The sequence below is a fragment of the Centrocercus urophasianus genome, unplaced genomic scaffold (assembly GCF_019232065.1).
Source record: "Centrocercus urophasianus isolate 14NV4802_14NV808 unplaced genomic scaffold, USGS_Curo_1.0 seq_43, whole genome shotgun sequence".
NCBI classification, from domain to species: domain Eukaryota; kingdom Metazoa; phylum Chordata; class Aves; order Galliformes; family Phasianidae; genus Centrocercus; species Centrocercus urophasianus.
Window position 1 is genome coordinate 2,554,423 of NW_024885011.1, and position 15,911 is coordinate 2,570,333.

Consider the following 15,911-nt stretch of genomic DNA (forward strand, 5'->3'; position numbering starts at 1 on the left):
AACACACGCGGAAACACACGCGGAAACACACGCGGAAACACACGCGGTGCAAGCAGCCACAGCTCCCACCGCTGCCGCTGCCGCTGCCGACCACGAGCGCTGCGCGCATGCGCGTGCGCACGCTCATCTCTCCCACTTCCCCCCGCCCCCCTCACCTCGCAGCCAATCAGGAGGCTGCGTGGCGGAAGGGGGCGTGGCGCCGGGGTCGGTCCCTATGATGGCGGCCGGGCGGCGGCGGCGCGGCGTTGGTGCTGAGGTAACGCGGGGCCGTGGCGGGCGCTGCGCGGTTCTGCCGCGCGTCACAGAGCGGCCGGGCGCTGAGGGGGCGGGCGGGAACAGAGCGCCGCTGTGTAAGCGCCGCGACGGGTCCAGGTGCGGCCTCAGGGGCTGAGCGAGGCCTCGAGGTTCGCCGGAGCTTGGAGTGCGCGCGGTGCCGTCGCACTGACGATGCCTGTCTTTCTCTTTCTCTCTCTCTCTCTTTTTCTCTCTTTTTTTTTTTTTTCTCCGAACAAATAGTTCCTACCGCGCTGGAATCATTTACGAGCTCCCCGCTAATAACTCTGATGCGATCCTCTGTGTGTGACGGAGCCGGGCGCTGTGCGGGGCTGCCCTTCCTCCTCACCCTCAGCCTCGTGCGTTGTTTTCCTCACAGAGCAGCGCCCCGGCTTTTATCCTATCGAGTAACTTGGAAGTCTGTTGGGTGCTGCTGCCGCTGCCGCCAGTTTTTCTTTTTGATTCTTTTTTATTTTTTATTTTTATTTTTTGTGACTGTAGGAGTTTAGTTGGGAAGTCATAGTGGTGTTAAAAGATCGGTGAAACTTTCTCGTCTCTGAAGGAAAAACAAAACAAAAAAATCGTTGCGAAATTAGAACGCAAATCTTTACCTATGCGGTCCTCTTAAAAGTCAGCTCTGTTTCATTCTGTTGCTCCTCAACCGCAGGTTTCAGCTAGAACCTCTCTGATAGCCCGGGTGTGGATGGAGAGCATGAAACAGTCCTGTTATTCGCATAGAAATTCCCAAAAGACACTGAGAGAAAGGAGCAGCAGGATATGGGATAGCCCTGCCTCAGCGCAGTGCAATTCTAGGTTTGAATTGTTGCCTTCTTGAACGCTGAGCTGTGTTTGAAATCGTGCAGTCCCACCCAAATGAGGTATTAGGCAGCCTTTAACGTGGCTACAAGCTTACAGAGTGACTTCTGAAGTATTCCAGCACAGCATTGCGTTCAGTGCGATGCTCAGGGACAGCCCTGCTCACCACAGGGTGTTGGTGCAGCTGGCATTGCCACGCCAGGCCATATGGGGGAAAACACAGCTCAGCTCTCGTTCATAAGTTATAGTTCTGTGGGTTTTTCCCCCTTCCCCAGAACCTTTGATCTTGAAGATGGTGAGTAGCCAGCCTAAGTACGATCTAATACGGGAGGTTGGTCGTGGCAGTTATGGTGTGGTGTACGAAGCAGTCGTCAGGAAGACCTCTGCACGGGTGGCAGTGAAAAAGATTCGGTGCCATGCTCCAGAGAACGTGGAACTAGCTCTGCGTGAGTTCTGGGCACTTAGCAGTATCAAGAGCCAGCATCCCAACGTCATTCACCTGGAGGAGTGCATCTTGCAGAAAGATGGCATGGTGCAGAAGATGTCACATGGCTCCAGTTCCTCCCTTTATTTACAGGTACATGAAGCTGAGGTAATGGGGTGGAAGTGCTTATGTGGATGTGCAGCTGGGAGGGAAGGAGGTGGGTAGCTAAGATGGTTTTCTTGAGGTATGCTTAGGAAGGAAAGGGTGTCGTTTGCTTTATTTTATTTCTTTAAAAGAGCTTATCTATTGAACAATCACCTGGTCTTTTTAATTTGAAGCCATGCCATTCTAAAGGCTCCAGGACTTGCTTTGCTAAGTTGGGGAAACACCACAGATAAGGCATGAGGGAGGTGCAGGCTCTTGGTAGAGTCGTGCTGCAGGTTAGTAAGCAGTACTGATGTCTTGAGGCAGAGCTCTAAAGAATTTCATAATGTCAGATGCCTCTGGAAGGGGAAGGGGCTGTCTTGATATAGCAAGCCAACACTTAATGCTCCCAGAAATAGTAATCAATTAAGGAAGCTCAGTGAGCTGGTTTAATTTCTTTTTTGGGTAGATAACTTCAAAGAGAAGTAAATGTGTGGTATGTAGAGGAATAGAAGAGTAAATACTGCTATCCCTTATGTGGGGCTGTTGAAAATTGAGTTGCCTAGAAGTTGAAAGGCAAATATTTCTGAAATATACGTAGCTCTGGAAGGACCTGAAAGCTCATGTGAGCTTGCTAGGAGTCTGCCCCAGCTATTAATCATCCCCTGGCAGACATTTGTCTCTCTGATGTTAAAAAGTCAGTGGCCTGCTAAACATTTGCTGTGTTATCCCTGATCAGCTTCTATCATTTCAGTTTTTATTGTTGTCATTCTTGCATGGCTGACATCGAACCTTTTGTGAGTGAGCACTCATTTGCCAGCACTTCACAGCTGTTCTGATCCTGTTGTGCTGGGTGCTCTGTGAGCCTGAGAAAGGCTTCTTGCCTTTGTCAACTTGCTGTAGCACAGTCATCGTTACTGGCACATTGCCCCGAAGGAATTAGGGTGAAATAATACTGGTCAGCTCACATGGGGAAAAAGTAGTACCTTATCTTGTTGGTGGAGCTGTAAGATACTGCATGAGACTTGCAGGCAGCTGTACAGGGAGAAGTCTGGAGGGGGAAAAAGAGGGGTGTGAGGGAGGCTGCAGGGTGGCACCGCGAGTGAAGAAGAGCTTCCAGGTCGCTGCAGCGCCAGGTTTTTCAAGCAGTGCAGCATGCAGACCTTGCCCGTGTTTGTGGCACAAGTGCTGCGATTTGTTTTCCTGCTTCAAAGAGCAGAGAAGAGCAAAGGGCAGAGCTGAGCACAGAGATCACTTGATGATAGCATGCGCTGAAAGAGAGAAACCCACGTCTCCCTTGGCTTGCCCTCTCTTCTGCCCACTCCAGGTGATATTACTTCACTGAGCTGAACTGGTGCGGTGTGAGGAGGCCTGGGAAGGGCTGTTGGTGTCTCCTGCAGTGCTTCAGGGCAGGTGCTGTAACTGCTGCCAGCTGAGCTGGGCTCTTGTAGAGAGCTCTGAGCTGGTGTGGCTTCCTTGTGCTGCAGTCCCAGATCTGGAGGTGAATTCTGTCATCCTGGTGCTCCGAACTGAGACCCGAGCACAGCTCCAGTGAGGCTGAGAGGAGGGAAGAGCTGCGTGCTGGGGTCGCTCCCTCCTGTGCTGCGGTTCCCATTTTATTTATTGGCTGTAAACCTGAATATGCAGTTTAAGTTCTAACACAGAATTGCTCTTAAGTTGGTTTGAGTACTAACTGTGCTCACAATTAAATGTAGTTATAATTTGTTACTAATTTTGCTCTCGGATGGGGGAAAAAAACCCACTTCTTACAATCTTAATATGTCTCTCTATGTATTAATAGCTGTATTAACTTTTGAAGGCCTGTAGAGGCTGCATCTGCTTTAGTAAGCACTGGTTTACTGCTAACAGAAATAATAGCAAGTCTTATGTTCTGGAGTATGCGAAGAGCCACCTCAGAGGAGCTGGAAAGACAGATTTGTAGCTGTGTGAACAGAGAGAGCGAGCGTAACTGCTGGTGTATGTTGCACATTGTACAAAGAGGCCATTGGAACTAGCTGCTGGAGTTATTCTCTGCTTATGTCCTAGAAAATAGCTAGTGTGTTGTGGTGAGAAAGGTGTTGCTTGCAGCAGCTGTTGAGCTGTGCCTGTGGATTAGCATTCTCCTGAGCTAAGAGATCCTGTGCTAACGCTTGTTAGAATGTATTCACGTGTGAGGGATGGAGGGCAGGCTGCAAAAGCATGTGGTGAGGCTGCCTCATGAGCAGAGGACAGGCAGCCTCGTGGTGCTGTGCAGGGGTTCCTGGTTGAGGCTGTGTTTGTACTTGGAGTTAGCGAAATGGGTGGGACACTGTCCAGCTGAAACAGATGGGAGTGCAACGACTACTTGATAGCCTTCAAAAAGCTGTTATCTGGGGCTGGCTCTGGCTTCTGGGTAGGAGCGTGAGGTCGATATGCTTCACACACACACCAAAATAACGAGGCTGGCAAATACATTGTGATTTTTTTTTTTTTCTTTAAATCGGAAGGTTGACATGAACTTTTATTTTTACCAGTTGCAATTCCTTACTCTCTGGGTTGTTGAGAGGAACATCCAAAAATTTATGCTTTTTTTTTTTTTTTTTCCCCATCATATCTTGATATTTTTGTGGTCATCAGGTAGTTGTGACACTTCTTTTCCTTATTGCAGCTTGTAGAGACCTCATTAAAAGGAGAAATAGTCTTTGATCCCAGAAGCGCTTATTACCTTTGGTTTGTAATGGATTTCTGTGATGGAGGAGATATGAATGAGTATCTGTTGTCTCGAAAACCTAACCGCAAGACCAACACCAGTTTCATGCTTCAGCTCAGCAGTGCGCTGGCTTTCCTGCACAAAAATCAGATTATTCATCGTGATCTCAAACCTGACAATATTCTGATATCGCAGAGCAGGATGGATGCCAGTGACTTGGAGCCCACGCTGAAAGTAGCTGACTTTGGGCTGAGTAAGGTATGTTCAGCTTCAGGACAGAATCCCGAGGAACCAGTCAACGTAAATAAGTGTTTCCTATCGACTGCGTGTGGGACTGACTTCTATATGGCCCCCGAAGTCTGGGAAGGACACTACACTGCCAAAGCAGACATTTTTGCACTGGGGATCATAATCTGGGCAATGCTAGAAAGAATCACATTCGTAGACACAGAGACAAAGAAGGAACTCCTGGGTAGTTACGTCAAGCAGGGGTCAGCAATCGTGCCTGTTGGAGAGGCACTGCTAGAAAACCCTAAGATGGAACTGCTCATCCCTGTAAAGAAAAAATCCATGAATGCACAGATGAAACAGTTGATTAAGGAAATGCTGGCTGCCAACCCGCAGGACCGTCCTGATGCTTTTGAACTAGAGCTGCGATTAGTCAACATAGCTTTTAAAGACAGCAGCTGGGACACGTGAGCTGCGGAGCGGTCGTCTCCTGGAAGAGCTGCTCCTTGCCCAGCAGATGGTGCAACTTAATGGCAGTAAAGAAACGAGCCCGATCTCAGACCTGCAGGGTGTAGTTTCTATTGATGGAATTTTGTTTGAGTTCCATACGTTATAAGAATGTTGGCAGTTGTGTTAGAGATGCTTTGTGTTTGTTTCCAGGATGTTATGTGTTAAGTCTTAAGATGTGACAATGTTCGTTTGTGTGCGTTGGCAGTGGGACATCCTAAGAGCTGAGACTTGATTTCCAGCCAGATCTCAGAGTATTTAATACATTCCAGTTTCCTATATCAGTATTAGGATCTCTCCTGGAAGAAGAGATTTGCATGCTGGTAGTGCAAATCTTCAGGTTTGTAAAGTTAATTGTGTATATATTTATGCATATGAGTGACCGAGAGCGTATGCCTGCAAGTGTGTTGCATTCCATGAGGAAATGACACTTTTCCTAAATTATTTGCTGTGGGTCTGAATGTTTGGGTTCTGCTAGAAAACTGGGTGAATAAGATGGATGAGAATCATTCCTTCTTTGGTCCGGGATAACTTTATTATTTATTTTTATCTAATGTTGAAGGTAGGGTCTAAGACTTGACTTTGTGAGCAAAGAATACGATGCAAGTGTGTCAGCAGCTCTCAGAGTGCTGAGGTGGCCGAGCTTTGCACTCACAGCTCAAGGAGCTCAGCACTGAGGGATTCCAATGCCAAGTGTGTGCAGCTGGGTGCTAGCATGTTGATGAGGTCATTAATCATTCAATTTTGCTTTCTCCTACTAATCAAATACTTTATTAATCCACTAATCTACAGTTCCACAACGTGCTCACTGCTCTCCTACCCGTAGTCCAGCAGCAAACAGAGTACTTAGAATAGGAGAGTACTGTGAGCTTCCATCACGAGAATGTGAACGCCTGGTGAGGGAATCCAGCAGCATTGAAGCTCTGGATTTAAGAGCACTCAGTTATGGTTCCAGCACAGCTGGATTGGATGTCACTGGGCATGGGCTTTTCCTTTTTGATGCTTACTGTCACCTGGGAGCGATGGGGAGGAAGAGGTGACTGTCACCTCTTAGACATGGAACACACGCATTCTCTTGTGTGAATAAGCAGTGCAGGCAGAATAACTGCTTGTTCCTCCAGAAGCAAAGGATTCTAACTCTGTCAGAAGTCTGTGGCTGTACAGGCTGCAGCAGCAGTTCTGAGCTGTAGCTCTGACCTGGTGCAGCACTGGTGGCAGCAGACCTGGGGTCATTAGCCCTTAATCCTTGTCACTTTGCATCACTTTGTGTAAGGCAGCTCACCTGAACAGGGATGCTCAGATGAGCATTGCTGCCTTGAAACAAAGCAATGTTTAACGTTCAGAAGATGTCGTGGAGGAACTCTCAGGTGATCCATCAGCTGAGTGCAGCAGAGCACCTCTGGGAGCATCAGTTGGTGGGGAAGGAGGTGAGTGACAACAGGGTTGTGCTGCTGACCCTGCAGGGAGCTCAGGCTATAAGGCAGGACTTGGAACCTGTCTGTGGGTAGTGGATGACAAGCAGAGATGCACCTCTCGTGCTCTGGAAGTGGAGATCTGCTCATTCTCATGTTTTAACTGGGCTCATTGCAAGTGAGGGCTCAGCTTGTTATCGACAGGAGAGCAATCCTCTTGCTGTCTGCACCAGCACTTTTACAGTACTTCCATCCCAGCACCAGTCATCCAGTGAGGATTTTGTGAAGTTTTAAGAGGATGTATCATCTTCCATGTTAAACCTGAGAGGTTTTGGAAACACATTAGCTCCTTCCTCTCACCTGCCCGCCCAAAAGACAGAATCAACTATGTTAATCTTAAACTACAGAACAACAGCACTTACCTTTAAGTCCTCTGCAAGTCCTCTGGTTCTCCTCAAGCACTTCAAAGGTTGAACACTGAGTGTGCTGCCGAGCTGCACCACAGAGTTGGGTGCTGATGAATGGCACAGAAAAAATGTTTTTTGACTCCCACAGCACTTGTTTGCACTGATTGCCACTTTAAAGGGTGAAATCACTCTCATGGTGCTTAGCTGGTGGGTGACACTGGGCATGTCCTTGGTTCATGAGGAGTGGTAGTTCTTGAGGTGTGTGTTCTGTTTGTTGGTGAGGTCTTTGTTTTAAAGCCTTATGATAAATCAAACTTGTAGCAGCTACAGAATTGTTCACCAGCACGACACAAAGTCAAGATACTCTTCAGCACTCGTCAAAGGCTTTTCAAAATCTTTCTTTAAAAATTGTAAAATATATTTTATGCAGGATTTATAATTGAGAGATTGTGTAACTTATTGAGTTCATGCTTTTTTTTTTTTTTTTTTTTTTTAATAAAAACCTGAATTTCAATGAAGCTTTTGAACTCTACTGAGAAGTGCTTTCCTTTCCCTTCAGTTGGCACAGCCGTCTCGCTCTCAGCCAAGCTTCAGGATGGTTTATTTGCTTTGCTAGAATAGCAGTAAGCTGTAGCAGTTCATCACGGTCGCACACTGTAAGTGATTTTAGCTCGTAAAAGGTGCTGGGTTGGCTGGCAGAGGCAGTGCAGAGCTTTCACTGGTGTGTAATGCAGTGCTGTGACAGAGCAGGGCCGTGCTGGGTTTGAAAGTAGCTGGCTTTTGGAGCTGTGGCCTCGTGGATCCCTCTGCTCCTGCTGAGCCTCTTAAGAATCAAAGCACTGCTCCTCTGGGCATGCTGCTTGGTTTTCAAAGGGGGGTTAAAGGCACAACAGTATTCTTACATCCTGCATGGGCTGGGAGCTGTTGCTACAAGCGGAGCAAGTACCATCCTGGACTGTATGGAAATCTCTGGCAGGCTCTGTCTGCTGTTACTGGTCTTACTGGATTTTTGGGGCTGTGAACCAGATGCTGCTGCTTTCCAGGGCTCTGATGCTCCTCCCTCTGCAGCCAGCCTTGCAGGGAGTCTCTGAGTGCTGGAATGGGAAGATTTCACCCAGAAGCCTCTGGTTGTTGCTGGTGGGTGAGCCCTGCTGCCCCCTCCTGTAACAAATTGGGATCCCCCATGCAGAGGGCTGAGCACAGCCTGTTAAGCATCCTCATGCATGTTTCCCTCCAGTGTCTGAATGCTGACACTGCTGATCTAGCTGGCTTCTTTGGAGTTGCTGGACTGCTAGTGTGCTCCTGAGGCTGAACCAGATGTAAATGGTGCCCTGAAGGCTGGGGAGGTGATGATGACCTGCTGGTTTCACATGCCCTGGGAAACCTTAGAAATTAAGGTGAGGAAACACTATTACTTATACATGGCACAAGAGTCTAAAGTCACTTGCATGTTTTAATTAAGAGTGCTCCAAAGCAAAGGATTGTTGTGCAGTCTGGGAGTGGGAATAGCCCAAACTGGGAACACTATACATCACCTTGTGGCTTTATTTGTTGTCCCACCAGCAAGCACAGACCTGGCTGTTTGTTGGTGTCAGTGCACTTGCATAGTTTGTTGCTTCCTGCACATCCTGGTGCTGCAGATAAGCAGATCCCCACCTGGATGACAGCTGTGTGCTTAGATCTGTATGTCAGTGCAGTCACTGCAAAAGAGAAAGGGGTTGAAACTGTGACTCTTTTCAATCAAAGGATAATTAAGCACCTGAATTAAAGGAGAAAGTTGCCTTTCTTTAAGTTTAAGAGCAGTGATTTTGAACACAGATGAAAGCTGAGTTCTTCTTCCATAAAATGAAGAAAACAAAACCTACACACATGGAAAAATGATGTGCAGAAATGGCCTGTGACAGGTAGGATGTGTAAGGCTGCATCCCAGCTCCAATAACTCGAGCTCTGCTTTATCTTCCTGGTTCTGCAGAGCACAGAGCCAGCAGGTTGTCCGTCCTGTTTCCTCAGGCAAGGCTTGGCTGGGAGATCCCTGCTCTGCAGTGCTGAGGTTGTGAATTCCTCTTGTTCGTATTTCTTTGTGCTCTTTTAAACAGAGCTTTCTTCAGAGCCACCCAATCGCAGCTGCTGCTCGAGCTGCGTTGTGATGGCAGGTGTTGCTCTGTGCTGGTGTTTAGGTTCTGCCCCTTGGAAGGATGCCTGCATTTCAAAATTACTGCTTTTTTTCTCCCTCTCTTATGCAATGTCTCGCTGAGCAGACGTGCTCGGGTGCACTTTGGACTGTGGATAGCACAAACATGACTTTTACTCTCTGCTTTGCTGTACCCACATCCCGCGAATCCTTTATGGTGTTGCTGTGCTTCCAGTCCTTACTGGGACCTGTGCTGTAAATCCAAGCAGCAGTGTCCCTAGAAGAGGTCGTTAAAGGGTTGCAGTGTAGTTAGCAGGGCAGTTTGGGCAGCGCTGTGTTTCATTTCCTTTTTGGTCAGGGTCTGAGGAGCAGTCTATGCAAAGTGCTGGCTATTCTTACACACTGTTAGGGAAGAGGGACTCATATCAAATGTCACAAACTGTCCGGAGTGCCTGCCTTACATATGGGGAGGGGCAGGAGGTGGAAGTACTGGAACAAACTGCTGCTTCTCTCTGATCACTGGGTCTCAAAGTATTTAAGGCAGTCTGAGATGCTTTGCCTCTATAAGCAGAGCAGGGGAAGAGTGGAGAAGCTGAGTGACCCAAAAGATCAGCCAGCAACCCGCTGCATCACTGCAAGAGGAGCCATGGTGATTCTCTTCTTTAAGTCGCTCTGTTCCCAGATGAGTTTCCAGGTTCATCTGGGTGCCTGAAGCACAAAGCAGTTGCAGAAGGGCTGTGGTTGGTGAGGAGCAGATGGTGCTGCCCGGGGATGTGCAGTGCCTGACCTGCAGGCTGAGCTGGCAGGTGGCAAACAGGAGCTGCAGGTGGTGAGTTGGACCTGCATCTGCTGTGAGACTGAGGAAGAGGAGGAGGAAGGCTGCCTCCCTGCAGTGCCTCCCACACACAGCTTGCACCTCTCGAGCATTTTAGCCAGGTAAAGTATGCTGGGGTGGGGTGCTGGAGATATGGCTGACTTGCTTTGCATTTTTTAAAGTGGGCAGAGGGAAGACCAGCGTTAGAATTGCACTGCGGTGCACTGAGGCCTCTGTAGCCTCTGGGATTTGAAACGAAACCATGCAACATAACAGAGTTTGTGGGTCCCTTGTGGAAAGGGGCAGGTTCATCACAGGCACACCCTGGGGAGGCCTTCCATCACAGCAGCACCTCCCACCTCTCCCAAGAGCTTTTTTACTTCCCAGACACAGGCTCCAGAATTCATCCAGGCCAACTGTTCCAAAGGTTCATCCGTAGGGCACCAAGGTCTGTGTGAATCTCAGTCTTTCTTCTGTGCCCAACTGCTCTCTGGTTTCTGCTTGCAAAAGCTTGTGGATGGCTGCCTTAGATTAGGTGTTGGTTTCAGATTTATTGATGCCCATTTGAGCCCTTGATATTTTTAAGCTAGTGTAGCAGATCTTCCACTCCTGCTCTCTCCCCAGTAAAAATCCATGCATCTCGGGCCCCTGGCGTGCAGCTGTACTGCCCTGAGCTGCCAGCTCACTTCAGCTGCTCTCCTGTCCCTGGCATTTATGTGGCCTCGGACCAGGAAGGGCTTTTGTGGGTTGTGAAAGTAAGCCGACAAGTAGCAACAGATGGTAACATTGTCAGTTTTACAGTCCTGTTTGCACCTGGTCACCCAATGTTGGTGATTTTCAAAGGAGAAATGCATCTGGAAAGGTGACTGAGGGGCATGTTCAGTCCTGACCACTCTCCCACGGGCAGACTGAACTCCTGAGAAGTGTGAAAATTATTCAGCTCCACTTATTTACCACTTAATGCAATAGTCCACAGATTGGGCTGTTACCCCTTCTGCTTTTCCTAATGTCCTGGTGCACGTTGGGCTGTTGGGGCCTTTTCTGGGGATCAGACCCTGCCCCCAAGAGTCTCTCTAGCCCACAGCTTTGCTTGGGGCATGCAGGGGCGATAGGTCAATGTCCTATGACTACACAAACAGCTTCTTCCCCCTTGCAGGAGTGGGCTGTGAGCTCTGCCATGCCAAATTCCCCCTCTGGAAGTCCTCCCTGCGGCATCAATTGGCCACAGCCTCAGCTTCCTCCTGGGGCTGCTCCTGCTGCTCCTCTGGGGTGGATCAGAGCCGTGCAGGAAGGCATGTGATCTCCTTGACGAGGTGGGGCATGCAATTATCTGTTGCCAGGAGAGAGGAGGTCATGCTGGGAGTGAAGCTGTTTAATCAGAGCTGGATGTGATCTGAAAAATCACTTTGGAGGAGAGCAGTGCTCCCGGCTGTTTGACCTTTGAGGACTTCCTCAAATTCTTCTCTCCCACCACGAGGGCTGGAAGCACCCCACGAACAGATCCAAACCTGAAGCCCCCATGTAACCACAGTCAGCGTTGGGGCTGTAAGAAAAACAGCCTTAATTAAATAATGGGAGTTTGAGCATCTGTATGGCTCTGGTGCATTTGTTAGAGGCTGATGGATGGAGTAAACAGCTTAAGCTGAAGTGACAAAGCTTCACTGCCTCACCCAGGGAAGCAGGAGCTGCCCAGCATCCCAGTGCCAGGACAGGCCCCTCAAACCATCCCCTTTTGAATCCCCAAAGGAGTTGGGGTTGGGATTTTAACAGTTCAGCAGTCAATACGAGCTACAAGTGCCCCCCCCCCCCCAGTGCAGCCTGTCTGTCTGTGTGTGTCTGTCTGTCCATCCCTTTCCCAGGGCAGGGGAAGTTGCAGGCGCCTGCTGGAAGTGCCTCACAGGAATCGTCCACATCCGCCACGCAAAGGTGAACTGAAGGCTGCTCTTCTCATGGCTGTCCTTACCGGAACGGCAGGCTGGGTTCCAGCTCACAAAATAAAACGTGTTTTGAGAAACAGTGATTGCTGTTGCCTGGCATTAACAATAGGGTCCGCTCCTCCCCCAGGTGGCAATCTGTGCTCTGTGTGGGAGGGCAGCAGATCCCAGCCTTGCCATGGGTTTCTCAGCCTCTTCCCCCTGTCCTTTTCCTCATCTTCCTCTGGAGCGTTGTTTGCTTTGTTTTGGCTGCATCCTGCGTGGGGAATGAGTGCTGCACGGTGGGGTCCTCCTCCTCCTCAGATTGGTCCTGCCTCACTTTCAGTGGGGTTTGGCCTGTGCCAGCAGAGCTTGGACAGGACCTGGTGCATGGGATGTTGCTATGGCCTCAGCTCCAGCACTGGGGTGCAGCCCTGGCTGCAGTGCCTGCACACAGGGGCATGCTGGATGCCGTGGAGCTTCCATGGGGATGGGCAGGACTCTTTTCTCTTCTCCTCTTTTCCCTTTCAGACACAGAACCTATAAGTGTCACATCTTTGTTCCCACTAGAGCCTGCTGGTTCCCTGCAGGTAGCGGTCATGTGGCTGCAGCCTGGGCTGTACCCCACTCCCATTCAGCACGGGAGGGATGTGGGGAGCTGAGGCCTCTCTGGGGCTCTCCATTGCCAACTCCAGGGAGCTGAGGTCTGCCCACGTTTTGGGGTGCTGGGAGTGGAGGTGGGCTGGGGCCGGAAAGGACACTCAGCCCTCCGGGAAGGGAAGAGGGCAGAGGTAAAAATAACCCCTGGGCTGGCTCTGGTCCCTGCGGCTTCCTGCAATTTACAGCCCTTCCCGGGGAAGGGGAGGCAGGAACCTGCCTGGATCCGAGCTCACTTTGACCCTTTCACCGCTGACAGAAGGTGCTGGAAGGACCTCGCTTTGCCCCGTTCCTGTGGGCTTAGGCAGGACCCTGAGGAAGGGGATCACAGTGCCAGGTAATCGTTGCCCTGTTCCCGATGCACCTGGTGTGTGTGGGGTCAAACACAGCGGGCTCCTCTGGGGGGAGGCAGACAATGCTGCTATGGCCTCAAGGGTCAGAGGGATGGAGGGGAACCTGTCCCAGAGCCAGGATCCTAGCTGCGATCCCATAAGAAGAGCTGGGAGATGGAGCCCGTGGCTGAGGGGAAGCCCGGGGTGTAAAGGTTGCAGGGACTGAGGGCTCGGTGCTGGCAGGGTGCTGGCACAGAGCAGGATGTGCTGATGGGGCTGGGCTGGCAGGGGTTAATGGGGTGGCTCTTCCTCCCTCTCTATATGAGGCTCCTGCGGCTCTGGGCTCAGTTTGCTGCTGGCTGCTGGAGGAAACAGGAGCAGAGGAGACCAACCAGCACCCTGCACAGGCCCAGGTGAGCAGCCCCAGCACGGGCACACAGCTGGGACATACGGGTCCTGGGGCTGGGCTGGGGGCATGGAGACACTGCAGCCCAGGGGGGGGTGGCAGGATCATGTACTGGGGGCAGCATCCATGGAAGCACTGCAGAGCTCTTGAAACCCATGGAGATGTGGGAGTTTGCCCCTCAGGAGCACAGGATCTGAAAAAACTCAGTGCCTCAGTTTACCGTCTGTAAAATGGGGGTGGATGCACTGCTGAAGCCCTTGGGCTGCGTGGGGAGGCAGAAGGCCCCTGGGCTGCCTGCTCTCTGGATAGCTGTGGTCTCTCTGTCCCCATCATCACCCCAGAGGTGGCTTTTCAGGGCCATTTGGGCCTCTTTTGCTCAGGGGCACCATCTGCTTTGGGCATTTACAGCCACCTCTGCTATTCAATTTATGGCCCCATTGCTGCGCGCCTGCTTGGTCCCAACATTGTCCCCCACTGTCCCTGCATGGGTGCTTGGTTAAAGCTGAGCAAGGGCTGTTTTTTGTTCCTTGACACTCCCAAATAAGTGGTGATAGGAGAGGAATCGATTATCCCAGATTCTGCCTTAGGGACCCCTTGCAGCAGAGGGACAGGACAGGAGAGGATGAGCCCCCAGCAGTTGTGGTGCCGACCAAACAGCCTCTGCTTAAAATAAACCTTCCCGGAGCTCCTTTGTTTTCTTTTCCTGAAAGGGAAACAGAGCCGCGAGCCCGGCCCAGCCCAGCACCGTGGGGAGCCACGATGCCCCGAACAACACGGAAACCCCAGCAGCCAAAAGGGCCCCCACTGCTGGCACAAGGGGAGGGAGGGCTGGGGAAGCACACTGGCTTCCCCATACTGTCTTTGTTCTGCTGTCCCTGGGCTCGTAAAGATAAAGCAATGGCTCCAGTAAGTTTCCTGTACGAAGCTGCTCTTGGGATCTTGATGAAGCCGGCGGATGCCTGGTGCTTCTCTCTTCCTGCCCGTGATTGTTCCTGCCCCGGTTTGCAGGGCGCCTCCTCTGCAGGCAGGGGCCAGTCCTGTCCCCCTGCACGGCTCTGTGTCGCTCCCGGTCCTTTTGCTGGTGGTGCCACATCCCTTGGTGCCAACCTTACCCTCGGTTCCAAACTCATCTATGGTTCCAACCCCATCCCCATCGCTAACCCCACCGCTCCTCTCTCCTCCCAGGACAGCGGCTGAGCGCAGAAGCTGAGCGCGGCTTTGGGGTCCCCATCCCGCACGGGGTTGGCTGGCAGGCGATGGTCCCACTCGGCAGCACCCCCCGAGCCGTCTGCGCTTCTGGCCGCGGCGTCTCCCCTCTGCGTTTGCTGAACCGGGGTCCCGAGTACCTGCGGGAGCAGCTGGGGGGAGGCGGCGGTGGCCGCACACCCAGCGCCGTGGAGCGGCTGGAAGCAGACAAAGTGAAATACGTCAAATCGCAGCAGGTCATCAACAGCCGACAGGAGCCGGCATTGAGAGGCTGCTCGCCCTGCTGTTCGCCCCGCGGCCGGCGATTTCTCGCGCTGCAGCAGCGCCACGAGTTCTGCCACGGCTCGGATCTGAGCTGTGAAGGCAGCCGCAAGGTGCTGCCCTGTCCTTCGTCCCCTGTGCCGCGGAGGGGAGGTGGCAGCAGGCGTCTGCTGAGACCCGACTCGCTCGTCATTTACCGGCAGAAGCGGGACTGCCCAGCGATCAACAAGGAGAACACCAAGGGCTACGGGCTGGTGCGACGCCTCTTCCAGGGGCCGCTCAGGGACAAACCCCCCAGCTCTCCCCCGGCCCAAGGGTCGGATAAAGCCCCCGAGAGCCCCATGCTGTGGGCGTCCATGGAACAAGCAGAAGATGTGCAGACGCCGGGTGCCGGCAGCAGCAGCAGCAGCATCGTCCCGGTGCCTGGCAGCCCCGTGCCGCTGCCCCCCCAAGCCTCCAGCCTGGCCCAGCCCCCCTCCTCCCCTGGCCCCAGCAAACCGGCACTCGGGCTGCGCCCGTCCCTGCCGCTTTCGGAGAAGGAGCGGTTCTTCAATTACTGTGGGCTGGATCGGGCCATGGTGGAAGGGCTGGGAAAGGAACGGTTTGTGCCAGCGGGATGGGATGCTGCCTCAGCACGGCTCCACAGCTCCTGTGAGTGGGAGCCCAGCCAGGCGTCAGGATGCAGCGGGGAGGACGTGGGGCCAGGTGAGGAGGAGCCGGACGCACGGCTCTGCTCCGCCATTTCGGTGGTGGAGCGCAATGCCCGTGTCATCAAATGGCTCTATGGCTGCCAGCGAGCTTGGGCGGCCGCCAAGGAATCCACAGTCTGAAAGGAAGCACCCCAGCCAGCCGTGTGTGGGTCTAGGTGGATGATGCAGCCCCCTGCTCTTGCTGGATGTGGTTTGGGGAGTGGCAGCACCCCGACACTATGGTGCTGCTTGCAGGCCAGCAGGGACACCAAGTCTACCCTGAGCAGAGACAAGGTCTGCCCACAGAAGGGACAACTGCTTCACCCCTTGGATATGCTGCCCACCAATAGCTGCTTTTTGAGGTGTGGGTGGGGTGCCCAGGGACTTTCTTTGGGCGAGTCCGGCCTCAGCCGTGGTGGCTGGAAGGCTGCTGTTCCTTGCTGGTCCCTACCTCTTGGTCTTCCCTATTTCTGGTTGTGGTTTAGAATGGCAGCTTTCTCCCCATCAGCCTCAGTGGGAAAGGGGCTGCGAGGATGGGAGCAGGACTCTAATAAACAAACCTGTGGTTTTCTTCTAGCGTGGCTGCATCTGTGGTTTCTTCC

The 15,911-nt window shown here is 52.0% G+C and overlaps 2 protein-coding genes across 4 annotated transcripts; both read left to right on the top strand.

Moving 5' to 3' along the window:
- The first annotated feature begins 200 nt into the window (after positions 1–200).
- Positions 201–11,861, top strand: PDIK1L (PDLIM1 interacting kinase 1 like). 2 transcript variants are annotated; one of them, XM_042833891.1, is made up of 3 exons: positions 201–256; positions 517–1,666; positions 4,305–11,861. In XM_042833891.1, the coding sequence occupies exons 2-3, from the start codon at positions 1,382–1,384 to the stop codon at positions 5,043–5,045; spliced, it is 1,026 nt and encodes a 341-aa protein (XP_042689825.1). In that variant the 5' UTR covers positions 201–256; positions 517–1,381; the 3' UTR covers positions 5,046–11,861. The 2 variants fall into 2 exon arrangements, with proteins under 2 accessions (XP_042689825.1, XP_042689827.1); XM_042833893.1 differs by having other exon boundaries at positions 1,365–1,666.
- Positions 11,862–11,961: 100 nt separating this feature from the next.
- FAM110D (family with sequence similarity 110 member D) lies at positions 11,962–15,885 on the top strand. 2 transcript variants are annotated; one of them, XM_042833890.1, is made up of 3 exons: positions 11,962–12,752; positions 13,074–13,160; positions 14,339–15,885. In XM_042833890.1, the coding sequence occupies exon 3, from the start codon at positions 14,410–14,412 to the stop codon at positions 15,448–15,450; it is 1,041 nt and encodes a 346-aa protein (XP_042689824.1). In that variant the 5' UTR covers positions 11,962–12,752; positions 13,074–13,160; positions 14,339–14,409; the 3' UTR covers positions 15,451–15,885. The 2 variants fall into 2 exon arrangements, with proteins under 2 accessions (XP_042689824.1, XP_042689823.1); XM_042833889.1 differs by having other exon boundaries at positions 11,962–13,160.
- The last annotated feature ends 26 nt before the right edge of the window (positions 15,886–15,911 follow it).